The 25,583-nt window shown below is 35.7% G+C and overlaps 2 protein-coding genes across 2 annotated transcripts in view; one reads left to right on the plus strand and one right to left on the minus strand.

Annotated features, from left to right (window-relative positions):
* The window catches only part of kifap3a (kinesin-associated protein 3a), a 31,114-nt gene extending 10,853 nt beyond the window's left edge, over positions 1–20,261 (plus strand). The window contains exons 11-20 of the mRNA XM_006634622.3: positions 4,931–5,031; positions 7,548–7,656; positions 7,740–7,852; positions 8,054–8,219; positions 8,320–8,445; positions 10,150–10,248; positions 10,619–10,704; positions 13,144–13,333; positions 14,008–14,107; positions 19,073–20,261. Of these exons, the coding sequence (XP_006634685.1) occupies positions 4,931–5,031; positions 7,548–7,656; positions 7,740–7,852; positions 8,054–8,219; positions 8,320–8,445; positions 10,150–10,248; positions 10,619–10,704; positions 13,144–13,333; positions 14,008–14,107; positions 19,073–19,181 (1,199 nt within the window). The 3' untranslated portion in view covers positions 19,182–20,261. The remainder of the gene's footprint in view (positions 1–4,930; positions 5,032–7,547; positions 7,657–7,739; positions 7,853–8,053; positions 8,220–8,319; positions 8,446–10,149; positions 10,249–10,618; positions 10,705–13,143; positions 13,334–14,007; positions 14,108–19,072) is intronic.
* Positions 20,262–20,564: 303 nt separating this feature from the next.
* Positions 20,565–25,583, minus strand: part of niban1a (niban apoptosis regulator 1a) — a 33,883-nt gene continuing 28,864 nt past the window's right edge. Inside the window, exons 11-14 of the mRNA XM_015355061.2 lie at positions 24,864–24,974; positions 24,209–24,316; positions 23,613–23,724; positions 20,565–23,354 (exon numbers count right to left, since the gene is read on the minus strand). Coding sequence (XP_015210547.2) covers positions 22,765–23,354; positions 23,613–23,724; positions 24,209–24,316; positions 24,864–24,974 — 921 coding nt within the window. The 3' untranslated portion in view covers positions 20,565–22,764. The remainder of the gene's footprint in view (positions 23,355–23,612; positions 23,725–24,208; positions 24,317–24,863; positions 24,975–25,583) is intronic.

Here is a 25,583-nt window from a genome sequence, read left to right on the forward strand (position 1 = left end):
TAGTACCGTGTGTTGTATAGTTCCTGTCTTAAAGGTTGTTTGCATGTGGGTTCCATATTTTATGTATGACATACTTATTTAGTTTTTGCTCCCTTAGCTGTGTTTATCCCCCTGTGGCTCACAATAAGTTGATGATTGAGCACAGGAGGATATTTTTTCCCTGACATCCTTGATTTCTTTCTGTGGTGTTTATCTGTCTAGGTATTCTGTTTTTTCAAGGTCTAGGTTTTGAATTCTGTGTATATATATAAAAAAATTACTTATCTTCAGTTATGTATGACATTTCTTCTTCATAGAATGCATGTTGTCTGCTTTCATGTGAAAGCAAGCAAAGCTTTCATGTCCTTGTTATAGTGCATCTTGTCTTTGTTTTGTAGAATTGCCTCCTTTCTATATTCATCTTTTTAATTCAGGAAAAAAATTGCCAATCTGAGTAAACCTTGATTCAGTTCAGAGTTTATGAAATGTAATTTCAGAAGCATCACCAGATGCTTCTGTTATTAATGATATATCCCAAATTACTGTGATTAATCTTTCTAATGTATGTATTGAAAAAAATCATGATTAATTTGGTAGCTGTAAAATAAAGATAAAAATAGAAGGAATAGAAATTTACCATTGATAGTGTGCCGAAAATGTACATTTTTCTTTAGTTTATATTTCTGAGGAATATTTTTTTCAGTCTTGTGCAGTTTCTTTTAGAATTTATGGGCAAAACAGGTATGCTTTCTTTTAATTATTTTAGTGTTTTGCTGTTGAAAAATAAAACATCACTTTATAGTAATAGATATTACAGGTGTAAGCACTTTATATCCTTTATTAAATCTGGGGTATAAACTAGCTTTTGCAGCCATTAAATAAATTGTTTCCTGAAATTATATACAGTATGTGGTTTGTGAAGTCTTTCTGTGGGTAATTTTGAGTCACTAGATGGAGCTGCCTTTGAAATGTCTCCTGTGGGTGTCAGGTATCAGGGATAATTAATGCAGTGTATTTGATAGAATAACACTTTTTGTTTAAAATAAATGTTTTCTCTGAACACACCAGTTGATGTTCAGAGCCTTGAGATTGCTGACTGACACAGTCTTTAACCCTTTTCTTCCCATGTACTGCTGTAAATGGAGTGTTTCACTAGTTGGATGTTGCCATTCTTCTGTCATTGTGGCTCTTGTGTGTTGTTTCAGGCATCTTAGTGTTGATTATTGTGTTGTGTAGAGAGCCGATTCTATTTTATATCAAACTTTTTAAAGACTGCATGAGTCTTGTTTTGTCATGTTTGATGTTCACTGTATAGATATCAGATGTTTCATTGCAAGCTACAATTTTGAATCTTTAATTCAAAAGCAAGGGAGTTTTGAGAAAGCATTAAAGTATTGTTATGCTACCAGAGTAGGAAGATGAAAAAAACTTTTGTTACTTTTTCTTAGCACTGCATAGTTTTAATGTATGTATATATATTTTGTTTTTTAATGGTTTTAATACTTGAAACACTATATATATTTTCAGCATGTTATACTGTGTGTAGGCTCTCTCCTTTTTAAACTAAGTTACGGGTTTCATGGAAAATACTTTGTCTGGAGAGGCTGGGATGAGCTGTCAGTGCTGTGTTTACTGTCCGTGTGACATCTGCTGCTCACTAGCTGTTAATGACCTTCAGCTGCCAAGTAATCTATCCCTGTCTACTGCAGTGCACATTCATCAGGTAGCAGAATTCAAAGGATATGCCTGCACATTGCTGCAGGGAATATTTCTCTATACTAAATATGCACTTTGTTAAAAATCTTGCTACTGCGGCTGGAATGCATTATTGATTGAACACACATCATAACCTTTTTGTTTTACAAGCCATTAATTGAAAAGCGATTCAAGTAAATAAATTGGGCTAAGATAATACATACGACTAGTAGCAGTTTGGGCTCTTGATGGAGCTAGTCTTTGTAGTTTCAGTCCTGTCTGTCTCATAGCTAAGCTCCCATCATTGTCATGTTTTCTTTACATTGTGATTTTGTTAGTCACAATGTCAGTCAGCATGCAGGTACAATGTACCTGAACAGGTGTCCTCCTAGATTTCTATGCAGTGGTAGACATAATGAAATCCATAATATGTGAATTCTCTCATGTGTCTTCACAAATCCTTGTCTACTAACAGGCCATGATTTCTACAGATGCTATATTATCTTTGTTAGGGGTGTGCTGACATCTATCCTGAAGTGAACAGTCATTTATCAGTATGACAGGACACTTTTCCTTGATCCTGCTTTCTAACACAAATGGCTCACATAATATAAATCAATAATTTAATCTTTTAACTGCTTTCACTATTGACTATTTTTAATGTATACATTGGCAACACTGATTTATCAAATTCTGATTTAACACTAAGGTTTACACAACATTTGAATGGCTGTATCTTACAGGTTTCAGCAGACCAATGTACGTAATTAGACCAAGAAGCAGACATCAAAAAAATTATTGATCGTGAGTCAGTGTTTTGTCTGCTAATTTTTTCAGTTTTGTGTAGGTCATTAATATAAAAACATAACATTTTATTAGTTCAACAATAAATGTGACAAAAAGCTAAATAGCACTGGATACTTTTCTGTAATTCATCTCCTAAATAGTTTGTCTTCTGTCTTAGTTTTTCAACATTATTATACAGATATTAGATATTCTCTTAGAGGTACATCACAATGCTAAGTAATACAGTATTTTAAATAAAGATTTGGTCATGCTTCTTAATGTTGAAAACTCTTAGTGTTTATTTAAATGAGGAATTTATAATATGGTATTATATATAGTATTTTATATAATAGATATATAGATTTTATTTTATAATATAGTATTTTACATATTAAAATCTTGCATCATTATAAACAGTAGTTCAGTACCAGTTAAAAAAATAACTGTTGACACAAGTACTTTTGATGCATGTAAACTTCAAGAAGGCAAAATGCTTAAATCCATCTTATAAAGTTTACTGTACATATTACAATAACTATCCTTAACCTGTATAATTAATTTTTAACAGCTATTTTTTAAACAGGCCTTTTCTGGCTACAGTAGTATTTTGAAACTTTAATAGGCCCCTCTTCAACCCATAAAGAATCTTCCATTTTCCTACCGATGAAGTGAGGCAGTAATAAGGGTCAGATGTGGCAATCGCTCTAATGAGAAGCACATGTCTCCGCCATCAGGGTGCGGTAAAGACTGGTCGGGATTGCTTGAAGTTATTAATGGCAGTAAAATTTATGCTTCCTCCTGTTTTCCCAATTAAACGAAGACGACTTTTTTTTTCCTGGGGTCTTTCTAACCCCATATGGTTTCAATAGACTGTGTGATAATACTGCCTAGAGCGTCTCAATCTTTTTTAGTACAGTCTCCTTTCAAAATGAATTGTTATGTAATAGGTCAGTGTGTGTCTGATTTTTAGGTCCCCTGGGGCAGCCATAATTAATGTTTGGATTTATATGAATTTTTGTTTTTCAGTTTGTTCCTTATTTCACTGTGTTTGCAGCAGTTCTGTGCCAAAATCATTTATCAGTGGTACAAGTCTGGCATGAACAATTCCCTCTGCGCAATATCCACATTTTATTCCTTAACCAGTGCTTTCTTTTCTTAGCTCTCACATTTTCACATAATGTTCAAACTTCATGATTTGTTTCATTCCGCTAGCAGATTAGGGAAGTACCTGAATACTTTCAGTAAAACACAAATATATTGTTCATATAGTGATTTTTGACTATGTGCTTTTAATCTTAATATTTGAGAGCAATGGCTCAGAATATTTGCTTTTATTAGTGTATTTAACAAATGTACCCCTCTGTTTCGTGTTTAATGTCTTCAGCACGTTTTTTTTTTCTTTGTTTTGGAGTATATTCCCTTAAAAGTAGCACAAAGTTTTATAGCAGTCTACAGATAGACTCTTCCAGAGAAGTTAAGCACTTTGACGTACAAGAAGATTCCATTTGAAAGTGGCAGAATTGGATATTGTATCTTTTAAGATAGATCATTCCTTAAAAAATATAACGAAATAAAGCTGTTATTATTTCTGTTATTTCTGTTATAAATTATAAATTGTTATAAATTGATCAGGAGATGAGACATCCACTGAAGTTAACACAGCATGGAGCAGACTCGCCTTCCTGTCTCTTTAGCACTGAGAAGAGCTGTCTTGAAAGAGGCAGTTCTTGAGACATTAGAAATTGTATCCAGAGGTCAGCTTTATCTTGCTCTGTGAGATCTGAAAGTACTCATCAGCCTTTTAAGAATGAGATGATGCAGTGGGTTTGTTGATCACAGTACAGCATGATTTTGCAATTGTAGTCTCTTGTGGTGGCCATTAAAATTACACTGAGGTTTTTTTTATGAATGGCCACACTGATTTGAAATTGCCCCAAGTGAAGAGAACAAGAACTTTTCAGCACTTTGATTAGGGAGAAAGTCATCCGTTTCCAAGCCTGACCACGAGTTTACCATACATGTTTTTCAGCAGTCATGGGATTGTTTTGTCTGTTGGTTATTTTTTTAGTTTTTCAGTGAACATTGTCCTGGTCGTACTGTTAATGTTGTTTGTACATGTTTCTAACTTTTATCATTTCCTTTAAAGACGGGATGATTTTTTACGCTAAAAGTCTTTCATGTGCATGCAGCCATGTGAATATCATATGTATAGATAGATAGATAATACTTTATTAATCCCGTAGGGAAATTGATGTGTTACAGCAGTCCAGCCCAAGACAGGCAAAACAGACATCAGAATAGTTGTAAAACAAAATAAATAAAAAATAAATAAATACATAGGTGTGTGCAAAATGTGCTGATCATAGTCATTGTATACATGGTATAAATGATAAAACTTATACTAATATTTTGTTCAAAAGGTAACAATTTATAAAAATCAAAATATTATCTTTTAAACATTCTCTTTCAGGTAATGAAAACCACAAGCAGATAGCAATGTGCATCCTTTACCACATAAGTATGGATGATAGGTTCAAATCCATGTTTGCTTATACCGACTGCATTCCCCAGGTAAGCATATGAATGAGCAACTCAATTAGGAACTAATATAATGATACAACAATTCCATTTCAGAAGAAATACTGTTTGTAGGTATGTATTGCTACTTACTAAAATACTTCATTGAGTTCTAGTCAGTCAAGTAGTACTTTGTATTTTATTTTAAATTAATATTTTTGATTAATATCACCCTCTAATATTTTTTTTATCTAATATTCATATTTCTAGCTGTGCTGTAAAGCCATGGAATATATCTATTTAAGCTTGTACTTATGTAGTAGTTTGAAAACTACCAGATAAACAGTAAAATTTGAAACTAGGGTGATTATTTGCAATTTTGGCTTGTGCACATCAGTTTAAGTGCCTTATATCTAATTTGTATGACATGATCACTTTAGTCTTCATCTCACTAGAAACCTTGGCATTTTATTCACTTTCTTTTGCTGCCTACCAATTTTAACAACTTATTTTTACAGTATATATGTGATTTATATAAATTGATCAGCTTTCAAGTTGATTTTTTAACTGTATTTTGCTCCTTTTTACAGTGTTTTTCAAATTTGAATTGCAGTCACAATAGTTGGTTTTAAGGTGTTAAAAGATTCTGGAACAAAACTCACTGTTTTGTAATTTTGTAATACAATTTTTAAGTATTCAAAACATAGCAGTATACCCATCCCATAGGTTTGAGTATAAAACATATTTACATGAAAAATCGGAAATCTCGGAACAAGAGGCATTTGTAACCGGATTCTTGATGGAATTTAGTGAGAAATACAAAGAGAGTATGAAAAGTGTTCTCCATCCAGTCACTTCCAGCTAATGATATATCCGAAGCCAAGTCAATTGCCTGATCGGCACCAATTAGGACTGCAGGGTCATGGGGTTAAGATTGTTTGTCTGGTAGTGATTTCAAAGAAACAACATTGTTCATTGTTGGGATCTTTAAAATGCGTGTTTTGTTTAATTAGGTGAAAATGCCATCCAGATGCTCATAAAAAGAATTTTATTGTTAATAACGTAACCAATGAACGTGAATGGCTAACTCCTGATGTCATTATGATATTCAATACAAGTTTTGCCGAAAACCAGCGAGCTGGCAGTTCATAGCTCCCCAGGTACTGCTCCAGTCTTGCTTGGACCAAGATACTCTTTGATCTGCAGGCTGATGCCTTTGAAGATATGCTGCCTGCCTCTCCTCCCTCATGACAGCCTCCGTCTTCGTGTCCAGCTATCTGCAGGAGTTTGTAGAGCAGAGCAGCAGATCAAACAGCAGAGCTGGGGAGTAGTTGGTCATGGGGACAAATTCCTTAAGAACAGAAAGGTCCTGCCATAATCATTCAAAGATGTTAGAGAGGGAGAGAGGTGTGTGCAATGAGGGAGGAGTGGGGGGGTTGGCCTCTGGTCGCTGGTAAATAAGTAAAGTCAGGTGCCAGAGAGTCTAGACGCGGTGATTTCAGTCCTGGGACTATGGTATCTGATACTCAATATGGGACTTGTCTGATTGCACACTGCTGCCTCTTCACAACCCGCTCAGCCTTTTAATGCTTTCCTGTTTAATGTTAAATCAGCGAACGATGACGATGACTGTTATTTAGAGCTGGACCGTTTTTTTATATTTCCTGCGTGATTTTGTGATTGCTTTGGTTTTCACCATAGGTAGCAGCCAAGGGGTTACTGCTCGGATCCAGTTCTTTGGACGTGTTGACTTGATTTGACTTGACTGCAGGATACTGTTTCAAATCACTAATCTTTGAATCTTAGAGAAATTTACAAATTACAAGTGGGCATTTAAAAAGTTTTACCTTTGGAGACTTTTCCTCTTTAGTGAGCCATTTTCCATTCCAGAGAGCAGTGCATTGACATTTTATTCATGAAATGTCTCGTGCCAGTTATTGTGATAAAGTGGCTGATTTATTAAAAACTGCAAGCAATAGTAATAATAAGCATTTTTTCTTAAATATAAATTAACTGTAAAACATATGAAATTTCTGGTGTTTTTTAACACTATTCGGTTATCGAGCTGTTAACAATTATCGACAGTTAAATGTTGCCATGCTAATTTTCAGTAATGTTACTATATGCATTAGACATTTGGTTTTAATGGTAGACCATTGGTTTTAATGACTTAAGAGACTGAATGTTAATTTAAATTGAAATGACAAAAACAGTTCCTGTGATTAATAAATGCATAACGTAAGTGCTTTATACTGTACATATATCACAAGATAACAATTGATGGCTAAAGAGTTAAAATTTAAATATTAAGTATTTTGTAATGTGTTTCCTAATGTAGATATTTGAAAATCCAAATTACTCTGTAGTTCATTTGAGAACACACTGTGTGATCTGCAGAGAGCACTTGAAATGCACTGTAATGAATCTTCAAGGCTTTAGAAAAGAACTGATCATTCCTATTTGTAAATTAGTCATTGTTTGCTTGTCCCATTTCTAATATAGGACGACATTGGTAATCTGTATTGGAATCGTTTTCAGTTCAGACATGATCAATATTTCTTTCCTGCCAGCTGATGAAGATGTTGTTTGAATGTGCCGAAGAGCGAATGGAAGCAGAACTAATTTCATTTTGTATTAACCTGGCAGCCAACAAGAGAAATGCACAGCTGATCTGTGAAGGTAAAAGTTGTGCTAGACACGATTTATTTTTTAATGAGACCAGTTAAGATGAATCACATAATCACCCTTTCTTTGTTTTTAAGGCAATGGTTTGAAGATGCTAATGAAAAGGGCACTGAAGTTAAAAGATCCACTTCTGATGAAAATGATCAGAAATATCTCTCAGCATGATGGTCCCACTAAGAATTTGTTTATTGTAAGCACATTTTTGCTTCAATGTCCTTCCTTTTTATGAATTGAATGAACATGAATTTATTTACATGAAGGTTTCTCTTCCATCTTTGCCAATGCTTTGGTTAAATTGATGAGTGCTACCTCAGAGCACTGTCACTGATATTTCTGTAAATGATCATATTTAGGCTAATGAAGTCCACTTTTTAATTGACTTGTTTTCTAGGACTATGTGGGTGACCTGGCAGCACAGATTAGTCCAGATGAAGAGGAGGAATTTGTGATTGAATGCCTGGGGACTTTGGCTAACCTGACCATCCCAGACTTGGACTGGGAGCTGGTGCTGAAGGAGTACAACCTGGTTCCCTATCTGAAGGACCGCCTCAAACCTGGTAAACACAATTCTGCTGCACCATCTTCCAATTGCAAATGCTTCATTGGAATTGAGATGTTAAGTATCAAACCTCTGTTCTTCCTCTGCATTTTTCTCAGGCTCTGCAGAGGATGACCTGATCCTAGAGGTGGTGATTATGATTGGGACAGTTTCAATGGATGACTCTTGTGCAGCTATGCTAGCAAAATCTGGAATCATTCCAGCACTCATTGAACTGCTTAATGGTAGGTCACCCATTTTAGCCATTAGGTCAAGCAGCTCAGCTCATGTCTGTTTTGTCTTCTGGTTGGTGAACTAAGCAGGTTTCACTCACTTAATTAACTCGATTAGATTCAGCATTACAGTCTCCTTGAAAAAAACTTAGCTCTAGGATATGATTTAGAAATGCCTAGTGAACCAAGCATCATCTGAGTTGGTTGGAAGACTAAGGTTGTGTGAGCGAATGTTTTCAAGTGAAGTATGGAGTTCAAGAACACCCAATGCTCTTTTTCTTCCATCTCTCTTCCATCTATCTGTTTTGTAATTCAGTTTTAAAATTTAAAAGATATTCCAGAAAAATGTACATAGTCTGAACCATGTTGGCAAAGGCTAAACTGCCTTGTATACAAATGTTATTCAAAATAGATTTTTAAAATATTAACTAGAATTTAATATGAAAGTCAAAAAAGTTCAAGCAAAAATATGGGTCAGGTATTGATTTTCAGGTGACTTTTCTGTTGACATACAGTCTAATAGATGTAGTTCTTACACACAGCAGCATTCAACTTGTCTGTTTTATTTAACTGCATTAACTTGATGATTAGAGAAAAATAACCAGGAATGAGAATTTCATTGAATATTCCTTGAAAAACTGAATTACAAACTTTCAAAATTTCAAAAAACGTTTTGTTTTCTCAGTCATACTAGAAAACAGAGATACCTGACCAAAATAATTAATGGAAAGCTTGAAAAGTCTATAAGTACATAAATAATTTTTCCCACAGCACATGAGAATCTTGAAAAGTTAGATTTTCCCACCTCCTTTACAACATTACTGAATATTTGTGTGTGCTTCCAATAATGCAGATGTTAAATATCCCAGGAAGGAAATTGGCATGGTTTTACGTGATGAAAATCAGCTCAGAAAAAAAAGCCATTTATAATATCTTTAAAAAACACTTTTTTGGTTTGATTTTGCAGCAATTCTAAATACAGTCTGTAAACTATTTTATTTCATAGCTGTGGGTGAAAGCCAAATTTGTGTTGCATTGTTATCTTCATAAGACCTTTGCTTCCCAGGAGGCATGGTTAAAATGAGCTGGAAGAAAAGGAAAATAAAAGCCTGGATTTAGAAAGATTTGTGGCTCTGCACCATTTTTCATATACTGTGTATTCCTTTTAGACTTGGTGAAACCGATACCTATGTGTTAAGAAGTTAGTTTTAAATGAATTGTGTACACTTATGCCATTTATTAAAAATTATAATAGCCTCAACATTATCTCTGCCTTCTCCTTTTACATTGTGGATGATTTTGTGAGCTGTTACTGGTGTCTAAATTATTCTTCAAGTACGCATCAAAACTAAGTGTACACTCCGTAAGTATGAATCAAATTTGTATTAAAATTCAGCCAAAGAATTTTGATTGGATTATTAACACTTCAAAATACCTAGTAGGCTGCATTGTTAGTAATGAAAATTACAATCCCAGAACATCCTCTAAATGTATAAAACATAGTAAATGAACCTTTAATATTACAAATAGAAATAAAAAATAATGAAAATTAAGATTTGAATGAAGCTCATAAAGAGAGCCATGAGATACTATACTGAAATTTTCAATTTAAATTTTGCGTTCCTATATATAAATTATAACTTTTGGGGCAAATATTTTTCCATCTGTATTTTGGTATAATTTTTTTGTTGTTTTTTTTTTTACTTTCTTTTGCAGCGGAACAGGAAGATGATGAATTTGTTTGTCAGATTGTCTACGTTTTCTACCAGATGGTGTTTCATCAGGCAACCAGAGACGTTATCATAAAAGAAACCCGTATCCTTTTTCTTAGCCAAAAATATGTAAATAGACAGTTAAATGGGAAAGACCCCAATGTGTGCATGTAACATGATAATATCAGTTGCAATTTTTTTAAGTGGATGAGGTGGGTGATCGGATGTGTTTTCATTTGCCCTGATTACTGAGGTCACCCATTAACTCTTGCTTTAAGCTAATTTGATCAAGTTTTATCTATTAGAGCCAAGAGTGGTTAATTTTACGTTACAAAGTCTCTCTGCAGGTCTTTTATTTTTTTAATTACTACATGTAATGCTGGGGACTGTCTCTGTTGAAGTGTGTTTTTAAATGTGTCATCCTAGCTTGTGAGCCACAGCAACTTTCCGTCCTTTCTTTAACTCTATCTCAGAAGCTCCAGCCTATCTCATTGACCTGATGCACGACAAGAATGCAGAAATAAGAAAAGTCTGTGATAACACACTGGACATCATTGCGGTAATGATCGTACTCTAACAAAGTAAACATCTGCTTTCTCTTTGTGCAAGGGTTTAGTATTTTATAAAACTGTGATCATGTTCAGCTTTGATGTGAGTATCATCTTTCTCTTTGTAGCGATATTTAGAATGGTTATAGCACAAATGCGGATGGCTTAGAATAATACAACCTTGCCTTAATCACAAACTTTTTACAAAATAGTGCACTTAACTAAAAGCTTGGTACATTAATTAGATTATCTTAGTTCCCTTTTTATATTTAGACGTAGCAAGATGTATCCTTTGTCAATTTAATGTGGATTCTTCATAGATCACGGTCTTGATGTGTACCTTTTTTTTTTCTATTGTAATCACTTTCTTCTCAGAATCTCTGAATTATTGTTTGTGGCATGTTTAATTACCATACTTTGTATCTGCAACACTAAATACTTCCTTAACTAGAAGATTAACACCCTTTCAGTTGAGGACTTGCTACTTGCAGTAACAATTGCATCTTAAAATTAGATTATTTTTTGTTAGGTGTGTGCTAACCACAAATCGTAAAATGACAAACATCGTTTTATCATTGACAGCAGATAACTAGTGCTAAATTAAATATACCAGCTTTGTATGGGGAAGTTTCTAATTGAATTTATTAGTAAGCTTAATAAGCTGTAACCACATTAAAGTGAGATAGGAGTCTGTTTTTTATCAACTATGGCAGAACAGAAAGCAGACCTGTAGTTGTCCATTATCCTGCAATGTGCTGGCTATGTACACATCTTGATTAAATCCAGCAACCGCTGAAAGTGAATTCAGTGATAGCAGGATCTGTTTGTTTTCTTATTCTTAAAATGATTTTTGTAGCCACAAACGACAAGAAAAATAACTAGCCATAATGTTTGTGTGTAACCTCATTTTCTTAGGTTTCATACTGTACTAATCAGTATTGTTTCCGCAATAAGGTACCCTTAAAAATATTCTTCTCATACATAACAATTGCCGCAAACCTTTTTTTATACTTAATATTATTTTAGAAAATTACTTGTTTTAAGTATTAATGTTTGGTGAGAACTTGAATTTCACAATTTCGGGAATCCATTTATAAGGAGAATGTTGATTCTTCTTGTTTAACTCAGCTGTGAAGGTGATTATTAAGAGGTAGTTGGGATTTGCAGACAAAGTTTTGATATATAGTTATTATTTTGTTAGCATTTCATATATTGACCAAAATGTCATTACCAATTTTATGGCAGTGAGCCCTTTAACAATGTAGCTGTTTCAGTTATAGCTTGCCTTGCTTGTCATTGCTCTTGGGCCCTGCTCTCTGTCTCAATGATTAATCAGTAGCAAAGCATTCACAACACAGGGGCAGCTGAAAGAAAGGCTTTATCTGCCATGTGCTGGAGAGAAAAGAAAACAACACATTTTCTCAGCCAAGCTACACATAACACATCTGATTAATTCATATTTTCATACGCAGTTGTGTTGCAGCTGAAACACAGCAGTGCACTGTGGCCTAGCGAAAGGTCCACTGTTGAGCGCTCTTCCTGCAGTGATACCCCGTTGAGAGGGGCTGGGCTCTCATGCCCTGCCCAGTCCTCCACTGTGACCTCCCTCAGCACAGCTGACATGTCTGAAAGCAAATACTCTCTCTTTGAAGCCACTAAATTCAATCGTAGTTCACAGCGGTAAATCACATCCCATGTTGGTCACTGAATGTTGTCGTTGGCCTAGCTTGGGGCTTGAAATCAATGTAGGAGACTGCATGGTGACAGACTGGGGCTTCAGCAGGTTTCAACAGCAAGAGAGGCTGTGATATTTCAGGGTTAGTGTGGTGATTTTGAGAAGCAGCCTGAAGCTTTGGGAAAATTCAGTGGGCCTTACCAACTCACATACTAACATACCAATCTGCATCACCAAAACAAGCATATCCACATTTTAGATTCTGGATATTTTTAAAGGTGTTATTTCAGGTTTTTTTTTAATATTATTACGGGGCTCCCACCAGCCAAAGCACTCATTCAGAGCCCAAGTTGAGCCCAGATGTTATTGGTTCAAGTCTGGGTCATGTCACCAGCTGACTATGACCAGGACTCCTCAAGCAGTGGCTTCAACTCAGAAGATGAATGGCTCTTTCACACAGGTGTGTCGAAGAAGCTTGTCTGCCAATCCTTGCATTCTTCCCTTGCACATACATCAGCTGCTCCTGGAATGGTTGAGAGCCTGTTTATTCCAGATAGGTCTTGTGTTTTTTCTGTGAAAACCTGTAAAAATTCCTTATTTGAATTTCAGATTGCAACATATCATTTTATTCTATTTATTTCTGGGATTATGCCTAATTCATTAACCTCCTTTTGTACGATATATAAACAGGTGGCCTTTGCTTTCAGATTCTATAAAAGCCAGTTTACTGGAGGAGCAAATGTCAGTGCCTCACTTTGCACCCTGCTCTCTTTAGGAGTATGATGAGGAGTGGGCCAAGAAAATTCAGAGTGAGAAATTCCGCTGGCACAACTCCCAGTGGCTGGAAATGGTGGAAAACCGACAGATGGATGAAGCTGAGCCCTTCATGTACGGAGATGATGGCATTGAGCCTTTCATCCATGAGAACGACATCTTGGAGAGGCCTGATCTTTTCTACAGTGCTGGTAACGGAGATCTTCATTGCTGTTAGAGACTAAGAGAGGGTATTATTTTAAAGAAGCAGTCTCAGAAGGTTGAGCAGCTGGGTTTGGATCAGGACTAGAAACTCCCAGGACAGGACTGTGTTTTTGCTCACTGAGGCTTGTGGTTATGATTATCTATGATTATGAGTGGTCATGCATTTTGCTAAGATTAGGTTAGAATATCTGTAGTGCGTTATATTGATAGCAGCTATGAGTTATTAATAGATTAATGATGATTAAAGGATTAATGAAGGAAAGAGCAGTTAAACAATGCTAAGGTTAGCATTAAAGTGGATTGGTTAAGTGATGGATTATTTGTGCGAAGGGGTTAGAAATAGGATTAGAGTTATTTTGTTTTAAGGTTTATTAGGGTGAAGTTAGGGTTAGAGCTGAACAATGTAATAGTGTTAGATTAAGAGTAACTGATTTCAGTTTGAAAAATATGTGTTCAGATAAAGGATTTCTATATTTTTAGATTCAAGGTTGTTATTATTATGATGGGGGTAAATATCTAGTGATCTGTAATTTGTAAAAAGTGTATAGCTGCCCACTACCAGGATCCCCCTGTGCAATTTAATTATGAATTTATGACGTTCTGTATTAGAAATCTTAACTTCATATGCATCTCAGTTGTTTAAAACAATTCTTTGACCTAGATGGAATAATTCCTTCTGATGGTGTAATCAGCCCTGAATTCTTCAATGACTTTCACGTACAGAATGGAGACATGGTGGGACAGCATCCCTTCACTAGCAGGTAATTACATCTGGAGTACATTACTGCCTGCCTGAATATTATACAGCACTCTGTGGAGACCTACTAATGGATCGTTTAAGAAGTATTCTTTGATTTTAAAGCCAGGGTTTCTTCATTATTTTAAAAGAGTAATAACAACCTAAAGTGTACATTATAGCTGTATTGGACTATGCTTAATATACAAAAATGTTTGCAACAACATTCGTGGCAATCTATTTTGTTTTTGAGTTTTGGGGAATGGCTAAAACTTCACTTTTCACTTTTAACATTTTTTGCAAAACCTTACTGGCTCTGTAAATGGAATTAAAGTGTTCTGGTCATCTCTATTGGTTTTTAATGTTTGGCCCCATCATGCTGCATTGGTGTCTCACAGAAAGTTACCCTTCTGTTTAATCATGGCCTTTGAGACAAACATTCAATCTTTTTTTTTTGTCTAGGTCAACTTAAAATAACAGATTAAAGAATGTAGATCAGAATAGATCTTACTGTATTTAATCTTGTGCCTTTTTCATTCTGTTTGAGTTTTTTTTTTTTTAGAGATTTAGGACAGACACACACACTACTGATTTCTAAGTGCATTTTTCATTATGTTTTTGGACATGCCACATGTCACTGATCTCCAAATCTACAAACTTCTCTGTTTGAGTGAAGAGTAATGATAGTTGACGGATTCTATTTGGATGCGGTGACCATAGCTTTACATATACTATCAAGAAATGAGCTGTCATTCAGCTCCAAGACAGGACAAGAATACAAGCCTAGCCAAAAATGAATAGTTTCAACCACACATGCAAGGCAAATGAGGTAGGATTAGTCTGTTGTGTCTACTAAGCGATGAGTAGCAGTGATGATGAGGTTGAATATGTTTAGCAAGCTCCATCCAGCAGTAAGCAGTAAGAGCAAAAAAATGGTAATTTGCTCTTACTAAATCACGGTAAAGAACATTTATATTTGAACCTCTTACCAGCTCTTTCAGTTTATGTGAAAGTACTGCTTTTTACTTTCTGGTGGTGGTGATGGTGATGGTGTCAGTGCCATTGCATTTGTGTGTGCTACAACATAAGAGCAGCAGATTTACATGTTTCTGAATAGTTAAAAATTAAGGTTTGTAAAATGGTAAACAATGGTGAAGTCACTGCTTAAGTCTAGAGGCTCATCGAGCCTGGGATCACTACAGTTTCTCTAGCGTTTAGAAGTCCTGAATCCACTGGATCGGATTCAGTCCGTAACAGGAATTCTGGTTCACATTAATAGAGATGTGCAGAATCATTTTGTTTTAATCATTGCTGGAGCAATATGGATAAACATGTATGTTTTCCATACATGTTATCTAATGTGAGCAAGCTACTACAGCAGTTTCTGTTGCAGGGACTTGAACCCAAAGCCTTGCAGTTAGAACCCCAGACTACTACTCTGTTCTGCTTCTTCTACAATGAGTCCTTTATAGGAGCAGAGTATTATTTATTAAATAAGTACAAATATTGATTATCCATTTAAATTGAATTTTAGAATTGAATGAGCTTCTTTGGGTGCTTAAGGTCATGCTTATTTTTCTGCTCCTCCCAAAACATAATTATTCATTTGAATGCTAGGCTCTTCAAAGGAAGAGTCTATTTTTATGAATAATTCAAATTGAAGGTGCATGTCTAATTCAATAAGTGGACTTAACTCTAAAAACAAATGAGATTGGCTGCATGCTCAAACGTCCTTGAAAATCTACTCACCACATCTGCTTCAGGATAAACAGAAGTAACCATTGCATTTATTATTCTGATCCAGAAACTGTAAGTGAATGCCCTACCACTGGGATGGCCTTTAGATTCCAGGAAAAGCACCACTTCACAAGCTGCGCTAGTTCTGAAAGTATTTGATGGGGAGGGTCACTGCAAATTACGACTGTAGTTTATTATTCATCAGATAATGAAAATGTTAAGTAATGCACACTAAAAATAAATAATTCAATATGCAAAATGCAGTATATTTTCTGAACTTTGTAAACTGATATCACAGTTGACACATAATTATTATTCAGCAGAGTTCTAGTGCTAATTTTACTTATTGTTTACTTTCAGTTTCTGAGCAACTTTAAACCCCCTGTCTGTCTGTAGGTGTCCAGTTCTTAATGGCCACCCTGCATATCACTTAACAGTTATGGCATGTGAATAATGCAAACCTTTGCAGAAATTTTATTTTGTATGTCTGGTTCTTTATTTTGCCAAAGAACCAAGAGGGTAAAAGGGGATATATGGACTGAGTGAACCAACCTGTGCTGTCATATTGTAGAGCATAAAACCTAATGGCAGTAATACAGTACTATGGTTTCTAGTTGTTGTATTAAATTAAGGTAGTTATCGAGAAAAGTTCCGTAAGATTTGTTTTTCAACATTTTCCCTGAAATCAATGTAGCTTTGAAAGCAGCCCTTTTCAAATTGTGACAGTGTTGCTTAAACTGAACTATGAAGCAGAACATTTCCCCCCAAAAAAGTGTAATCAGTTCAAACTAAAACGCCTGCTGTTGATTTAGTGCTATAAAACGAGGGTGTGTAACCTGAGAAGTGACAGAGAGAGAAAGCGAGATCAAAGCCACAGGACGGAGAACAAGTAAAACCGCTGAATGTTTCCTGTGCAAAAGCCCACTTCAGCACAGTAAAACAAAGTCTAGTTAAAGTTCCATTGCGTTTTTATGGGCTTTCACCCCAGTGTCACTGAGCCACATTGCTATACCTAGACACTGGATCTCTTTCTTTTTTTGACCTTTGGTCTCCATTGATTTTGGAGCCGCTTTGCAAAATGGGGTGACATATTAATTGCTTGAGAATCTTAAAACTTTAGATGCTAGACATTTATAAGCCAGAGAGTTAGTATTGTTTTGATTTTTTTAGACTAATATTACAGATATGGAAGTCCCTTAATCATTTTGACATGTAATATCCAGTGATTTTGCAGTGGTTGTTTGATGCACTGAGTGGCATTAAAAATGCAAGAAATTAGTATTTGAGCCAGTTGCATGTTGGCCTGTTTTAAAAGTTTAAAACCTTGTTTTAAAAGTTTTCTTTCTTTTAATTCACATTTATTAGACAACTGAAGTGTTAATTCTGCTTTTCTTTTCTAAATTGGTTCTTCTCTTATTTGGCATTCTGATGTCATTACTATATTCATTTGATGTATGTATTTCCATTACAAATATCTTCCTGTTTATGAAGATTTCTCATGTTTAAAACAGACCATCGTCCTTTTAAACCCTGAACTGCATGCTTTTGGATAAAGGGAATTCCCTTTTTGCCTGGTTCTTCATTTTCGAACAGTGATGTTCGTGAAAGATCTGGATCAGATTCGTCTGTGCGTGACTAAAGTCATGGTTCCCCTGAGCCCTGGATAGGACAGCCGCAGTTCTTGTTAGGATGACATGGTCTCAAATGTGCTGTCCCATCCCAGGGAGCCTCCAGCCAGTTGAAGTCTTCAGCTGTCACATTTGGAAGGTCATAGATCACACAAGCAGCCCTTGTAATGTAGAGGGTTTGAAGTATAAGAGCTTTTTAGTTTAAAATGAAATTTGTTTTGACAGCACTGGCAGGCCGATAGGAAAAAGAAACATTTTCTGCCCCATGAACGGTGCATTTGAAAAGGCGGTGTGTAACAGATTGCTGGAAGTGATTTCAGCTAAAAACAACAAGTCATTATGTAAGCGCGTAGGGGTAAAGCAAACAGCTCATATTTTAAAGGTTATTGGTCCTAACCAAAGGCTACAATTTAAACTTGAGAAAAAAACAGTTTATCAATCTCCCTCACTCATTTTCTCTAAGCTGTTTAATGGGATTGTAATGTGGTCTCAAAAGTCTGTGTTCTTTTCAAAGTGGTAACTTGTGGAAACTCAGGATGGCTACATAACTTTGGTTAAATCACTGCTTAAAATATTCCTGATGGTGGCAAACCAAGAGATTTGCAATTTTAAGGTGATCCTTATATGTAGATTGGTTCAGACCAATTGATATCTGATTCCAGATTTTATATTGTATTGATGATCAACCTACAGGGCCTCTGGTCTTCAGTATCAGTAGAGAGTAATACTTCAAAATATAAATACACAAGCCATCCCTAATATCTTTGATGGAGATGTGTTCTATTGACATGTTATGACATCAATTGATTTCTGTGGTATTAATTTTGTGTTGGTTTTAAAAGCAATTGCTCTGTTTGGCTAAATGTTATATGTATATGAAATGACTGCGTTAAAACCTGATTCAGAAAAAATGCATTTTGGATTTGCAGTTTGGAAGAAAGGCTGGTCTTACTCCTTTAAGGAAAAGGGGCCAAAACTGCTCAATCACCAAAATATTACAGTCTTTAAAATACATGAGGGGAAAAGCATAACTTACATTTATTTGAGGGAAAAGATGAAAGGTGGGGTTTGAAAGCTATGTCCTTTTTTTGTGCCAAATTGGAATTGCTGCACCTTTAATAATTGTCCAAAAAGCTTCAGCTAAGGCCTTCAAGCATAAATCTGGACATACTGTACAATAACACACCAAAACCTATTGTGTGTCTCCACCTAGTGGTGTCAGAGTGAACAGCTCCTATATTTTAACTTTATGATGAGAAACAACCGTTCCAAAGACAATTCCAGTCTAGAGATGCTTTAGCCTGAGATCTGTAGTTTTAAACATCAGTTGCGAAATCTTATGTGTTTATTCTCTTCTTAAGATCACTGTAAAACTGCTTTCAAATTTCAAAATATTTGATTTTGGAATTAAAGAAATTCTAAATAAACGTCTGGTGTAAATGTTGGTTTTAATGTATATTTAGTGTATGATATAATGTTTATAATCCATAATAAGATCACATTAAAGGGGTCAGGATTGTGGACCTGTTGGAGTTGGGCTGAGTATACGTCATACATGTGTTTTTACCCATTCCTCGGGAGCCTATAATGGTGTAAATTTTAACAAATGTTATTTTTTTTCGTAGTGCGGGTGTGGATGGATTTGGCCAGACAGCCGCTGTTCCAGGGCGCCCTGCTACAGCATACGGATATCGTCCAGATGAGCAATTTTACTATGGATACGGGTCCAGATAAACTGAGTGGACACTGTACAGCTGCATGAACGTTTTTCACTTTGCTACACTAATAATAACCTGATCTCAGACACCTACAGATCTGATACACTAAGTCAGTGGTTCCCAAATAAAGGACATTCCAATATTTTCCCTTCAAGGATGTTATCCTTTCCAGTGATATTTCAACCATATCATTGGTTGATAGCTGAACCATTGGCCTGATAAGAAAGCTGGAAACCGGAAAGATTATCTGCTGGGAACCAGTGCATTTCTAATTGCATTGCTAATAGGTGTTATTGTGGTATATTTATTAAATGATTCATAATGCTTGTATGTTTAAGCGTATATGTTTGTTAAAAATGGTAAAGGCATAGAAACAGTATAGGACAATGCTAAAAGAAAAGTACATTGTCCTTTAGAAACTCCATGAAAAAGTATTTTTGTCAATAAATGAATCTTAATTTGCTTTTAGTCATTGTATCTTCAGATGGTAATTGGTAACTCTGCTTATCATACAGCATTTAAATAACATTCATCAAAATAGGAAAAATAGATTTTGCTTAAAAAGTATTTTGGTGGCACTTTCCATTTGACACTAGGCTTAACCCAGCATTTCTGCATGAAGTGTGCTTGTAAGATTTTTAAATTCTGTTATACATGTAAATTGTGATAACACTGTGTAGCAATTCTTCCCCAGTGTGACCATCTGTCATGAATGTTTTTTTCTCAGAATTACAAAGTTTAACTGTGAGGAGGTGAAAGGGCACTCCTTGTTTTTGGTAAGAACGGGGAACAGGCACTACATTTTTTTACAGGACTGTGCCGTTGCTTTCATTTTCACTTTTGTTACTGGTTAACAAGATTGTTTACTTTTAAGATTATTTTTATATGAGTTTAACCATTGCTGTTTATTTGATTTACTTGTAAGGGCTGTGTGAAAAAGTGTATAAACAACAGTCCTTAACATATTTCTTTTGTATGGACTATTGTATTTGTGGGTCTACAGTAGGTATACAGTAGGTCAGTATATAACTTCTGATCCATGTGTTTTGATAAGTTCATTCATTTGGATGAGTGTGAATAAATTGAATGTGCAATAGTTGTAATTGTTTTTTAAGGACTTGAAGATCTACACATTTACTTCTGACAATTGTTTTTGCTTTTTCTGGTTTTACATTTTAATCCTGACTGAATCAAAATGATGTTTTTAAAACCAAACATGGAATTTTGGAGAAGCAACTTAATTTTTACAGAATTTACCACTTGGAGAACATAGCTGAACAAAACAGATAAGAAATGGCAATAGAAATTGACAGATGTCACATGAGTTTTGTCAGATCAATAACAAATGAGTTTCACAGTTTCATGTGAAACTACAGAAGATTAAAAGGACTACTCCCTCTTAAGGTTTAATATTTTATTATACATTGTACTATAAGAGCTTTACAATAAATTGAGAGTTTCTTAAGTCAGTCATCACCTTTGACAATCTTTAGATAATTCAAATAATTCCTTCATCTAGAGTAATGTAACTTAAACTGGGTGTATATCAAAACCAATCTTTGTATATCATTTTTTCCTATATTTACATTATGCAGTTAGTAACTTAGTGTTGGTTATTTTAATAGACCACATAGAAAGAGCTTATAATTTACTTCATGCTTTGTTAATCAGCACAACTTACTTCTGTAAAAAGACTCTTCTTTATTTGTGGTTTAACTTAAGGTCCAGTTTGACCATTAACATGAAGAATTATCCATCATTTTAAACAGAAAACCAGGTGGGGGCAATAATTGACAATGGTTCTATTGATAACTAAAAAAACAATAAGAATTGCAATAGTTAAAATATTTAGATTAAAGGTGTGATCAATTGTTTGTTGCGAATCTTCTTTTAATCGCTCTGCCAGCGAATGTAATAGCCAGTATCTGAAAGCCATAGTTCACTTTTTAACAATCCCCTATCATCAAGCAACACTCCGACTTTAACCCTCTACAAATCCAGAAAAGGCCTCTAGTAAATATACAGGTATGTGTTTATAGCTTCTCAGTGTTTTTGTAAAAAAATGTCCTTTTATGTACTTTTATTATTCAGTCATGGAATGTTTCAGAAATCAGTGGTCCAAGATCATCTGCTGTTCTAAAGGTTTAGAACATTGTTCAGAGATTAATAATTGTACGATAATGATACTAGCTTGCAACTGTGTGTGAATCTTTTTTCATTGTATTTGTAACCAGCAAATTACTTGATAAAGCAAGTATTTTGTGGTTTTCTATTCAATTACTTAGAAAGACTGCAAAACTCATCACTCTGAATTTGGGTAATTTAAATACAACTACTGTATTGACATACTGCCACATTATGTATCACTACATAGAAAACAGGTTATGGCAATGTAAGAAATATGCTGCTTATATGATAGCTATTAGGCTCTGAACAACTAGGAAAAGATTGGAGGGCATGTACAACTATATAGTAAATGTATACTTAACTTTTTCCACTTTCTCTGCGATCCTATATATCAATAACTTAACATTTTAGAAAGAAATAGGGTAGTTGTCCCCATTTTGACAGTGTTGCCTAGCATTCAAGGAAAATTGCTTGTGGTACAGTACTTTTTAGTCAGTAATTGAAAAGATGGAAAAGCCCTGTGTACTGTAATATTTTTGTTAACCTATGCAAGTCACAACAAAGTAAAAATTTATATTGTAACTATACCACAGCAATATGCAAAGCCTGCATCTATGTTAATAACTGCTAATGCATCAGTTTATGACAGAAGAGTATATGTCAAATATAGAGGTCTGTCAGAATGACAATTATATGTTAAACTGTATACAGAGAACAAGTAGAATTATGAAAATAGCGACCTTTAAAACTACATGACTAAGTAATTATCTGTCAAATGCATTATCTAGAACTATTTCATTTTAAACCTGTCAACTATGTGTACAAGCAAGCCTTGTGTCTTAAATGAGGGATTTGCACATTTTAATTGGAGTAATTAACCATTACATATCTACCTTGTTTCAAATGTAAAACCCTTTTGGGTTTGCTTTAGCATTTTATAGTTCTATATGAAGGCACTGATATATATAGTCTTCTATATAGTCTTTATGAAGGCAACAGTCATTAAAATGCTTATGTTACTTTGCTAAGGCCAAATTCAGTTAAGAGTTAGAAAAATTGAATGTCGAGGATGAGGTTTCGATCAGTTTTATCAGGTAAGTGATGCTGTTAAATAATTTGTGAAATTTCTTCTTTGCAATAACTTGTACTACTTGCAATTGTCCTAGTTAGCACCTCTAAGAAAAGATTTAGACATCAAATTCCATTAAATGCAACTGTGTGAGAAATATCTTACACTTCAATTCGAGTATCCTGAACTTGGTTAAATCAACATACAGTTATTAATAAATGGTGTCTTAAACCATTACTGTGTGATCATCATACAGTCCTTTTCATTTAATATCGAAGTTTCAAGTTGAAAATGTACATCGCTGGCTGATGCTGCAGTTATTCTCTGCTCTTTGGGCGATCTGATTCTGTTGGCTGTCAGAGGGTTTGTTGTGCAGTTTCTCTGTGCTGTGGGCATGACAGTCTCACTCCTCTTCTACCAGCTCTCCTTGTCCAGCCATCAGATTTCGAATTTCGTGGAGGCTGTCGGGAGCCTGCGTCTCTGCGAGCACAGTCTCTTCGCCTGACTTCTCCTCCGCTTTCTCGTCTCTTTCTTTAACCGCGTGGTCTGTGCCGATCGTGAGTAGACCTGTGCTGTCAGCAACGGGCTGTTTGCCAGCAGTGTCCTGACTCGGTGATGGGGTGAAATTAGCTGGAGATTCCTCCTTGGCAGGGTTAAGGCTGAGCGCTGCCACACTGTTAGCAAAGGACTCCTTGCTGCCTGTGTCCAAGCTAGGTACCGCTGTGTCAGTCTGCATTCTGATCGTAGAACCATTTTCCTTCTTCTCTGCCACAGACACGCTTGATGTGTCTGGCTGGTCCAAGCACTCGTGTATCCCGTTACCCTGAGGCTGAGGGGCTGGAGTTTCTTTTGCTGTTGCTTGCTTGGCTGGACTAGCGGGGGTGGATCCTGGTGGGGTCTTGCTGTCAGTCAAACTGGATTGGCTCACGCAGGGGAGATCCATGCTGTCTACAAACAGGTTGTGCTTCTTTGCACTCGCAGCTTCCTTCACCACTGTGTGAAATGGCCCCAGAAACAAAAAGAAGAAAATGCTTCATTCTTTTTCATTGCAGGGAAGAACCTAAGCGCACCACTTTCATTTCACTTTGGATTGCAAGTGTAGGCATTAAAGATTATCCAGAAAAAGACTTTCTAAAAGTTAATAGTGTAGTAAAGCTGAAGAAGAATTTGCACACAGAAAAAAAAGTAGCAAATGTGTTCCAAAAAACAAATGTATTTGTTTTCTAGGCATGACATTAGCAGACAGCTCACCTTTGCTGACTTCTCTCTCTAGGACCTCCAACAGGATTTCTTCATAGACATTTTCCACTTGTACAAAGTTAGCATAATCAGCAAAGATGTACTGGTCAAATTTCTGAAGCTCCTAAAAATCAATACAAAACAGATTTGTGCATAATATAGAAACATAGTTGTAGTTATTTGTTTGATGTTTCTTTTAGTCATGACAGAGTTTCCATATCACTGTAATTCAAGATACTGTATGTCTATGTATTTGTGTGGCCAGGGTTGTCTTTTGGCCCACTGAGGGCAGCTTCTTGACTTTATCTTGCATTACATCTATGATGTATATTATTATGCCTGTCATTTAAATGACAGAATACATCTTCAAAAGCCCTTGTCTCATGCATAGAGCTGTTCAAGTAAAAAATAAACTGCACCTGTTGGAGGAAGGTGTTTGTTTTAGTTGGAACTATGATGATATGTTTGCTTCAATGAGAAGTATGGCCAGCACCTTGCCTTCAAAGTGGAATTACTAGATCAGCCTTCAGATTGACTGAAAATGTGATTCTGTGGAAGCCTGTTTGATTGTGGGTAGTGGACAGGAAAGTGAATAATGGATCACTTACTGGTTTGCAGCTGGGAGCCAGAGTCTTCCGTATTGTAGGCAATGTGATCTCCACCAGAGCCTCCTGGAAGATCTTCTTCCTGATGGTGCTGCTGTCGTAGTCGTATTGCTGTCAGACAGAGAGCAGGGGAGATGGAAGAGAATTCAGATGTGCAGGATGGATAACTATCAACCATCAAGCCTGCTTCGTCTGAAATCACATTCTTAGCAAAGGGAAGATGACTCATGTTTCATTTTAAAAATGAGCTCTGCTTTATTGACACTGTAAACCCTACTAAAATGAAATTATTGACATACACATTATTGTGAAATTGAGTTTGTTTTTGATGTAATCATTTTTTATACATTTGTTATTTTAATAGTATCGGATATTTGTAAAGCTAAAACACGTTAGATTATATTCAGTGATCTGAAGGATACCGGGGAACCCTTAAGGTAATGTGGACATTTTGTGGTGAGGTAGATACTCTTTACTGTGCCATTTTCTGTGTGCATATCTGTTGTCACTTTTTATAAAATACTGTGTTCAGACCATAGATAGGCCATAGCACCTTTATGTCATTGGGCTTTTGTTTCTTGTCATTTACGTGATTAAGTGGAAATGAGAATTTTCCCAATTCTCTAAGAGGCTGATCTGTATAGAAGGGGCTGCTTACCTTTAGAACCCTCTGCTTGGCCTTCTCAATGGCAGATGGGACATTGGCAGGGTTATCTTTCAGGGCAGTGAAAAGCAGCATTTCAAAGGTGTACACCACATTATCCATCAGCTAAAGAGAAGAATTCAAATACAGAAGAAGAAAACACTAATCTTTAACAACCTTGTTAAATTGTAAGTGTTTAGTGTCACTAAAGGGTGGTGGCTGTGTGGCTAAGGATCTGCGCCTGTGACTGGAAGGTTGCTGGTTCAATCCCGCGGCCGGCAGAGGAATCCTACTCCGTTGGGCCCCTGAGCAAGGCCCTTAACCCCAGCTGCTCCAGGGGCGCTGTACAATGGCTGACCCTGCGCTCTGACCCCAAGCTTCTCTCCCTGTCTGTGTGTCTCATGGACAGCAAGCTGGGGTATGCGAAAAGACAAATTCCTAATGCAAGAAATTGTATAGAGCTAATAAAGTGATCTTATCTCATCATTAAACTGAAACAAATTCCCTTTAAAACTCCAATGACCACAAGGGGGCAGCAGAGATTGAGAACGTTAAATGTTTTGAGACATCTGATGTTTCTGAAACATGGTGTATTGTGGTGCACCTATAATCTAGCTAATAATGCTATACTTCACCAGATTCTTAGTGTTAATTCGTAGGTTTGAGGTAGGTGCTTTCGGGGGAAAAAATAAATGAAAAGAAGGAAATAGAAAAATGACAACAGACCCATGTATG

This window comes from Lepisosteus oculatus, chromosome 9, assembly GCF_040954835.1.
Source record: "Lepisosteus oculatus isolate fLepOcu1 chromosome 9, fLepOcu1.hap2, whole genome shotgun sequence".
In the NCBI taxonomy this organism is placed as follows: Eukaryota; Metazoa; Chordata; class Actinopteri; order Semionotiformes; family Lepisosteidae; genus Lepisosteus; species Lepisosteus oculatus.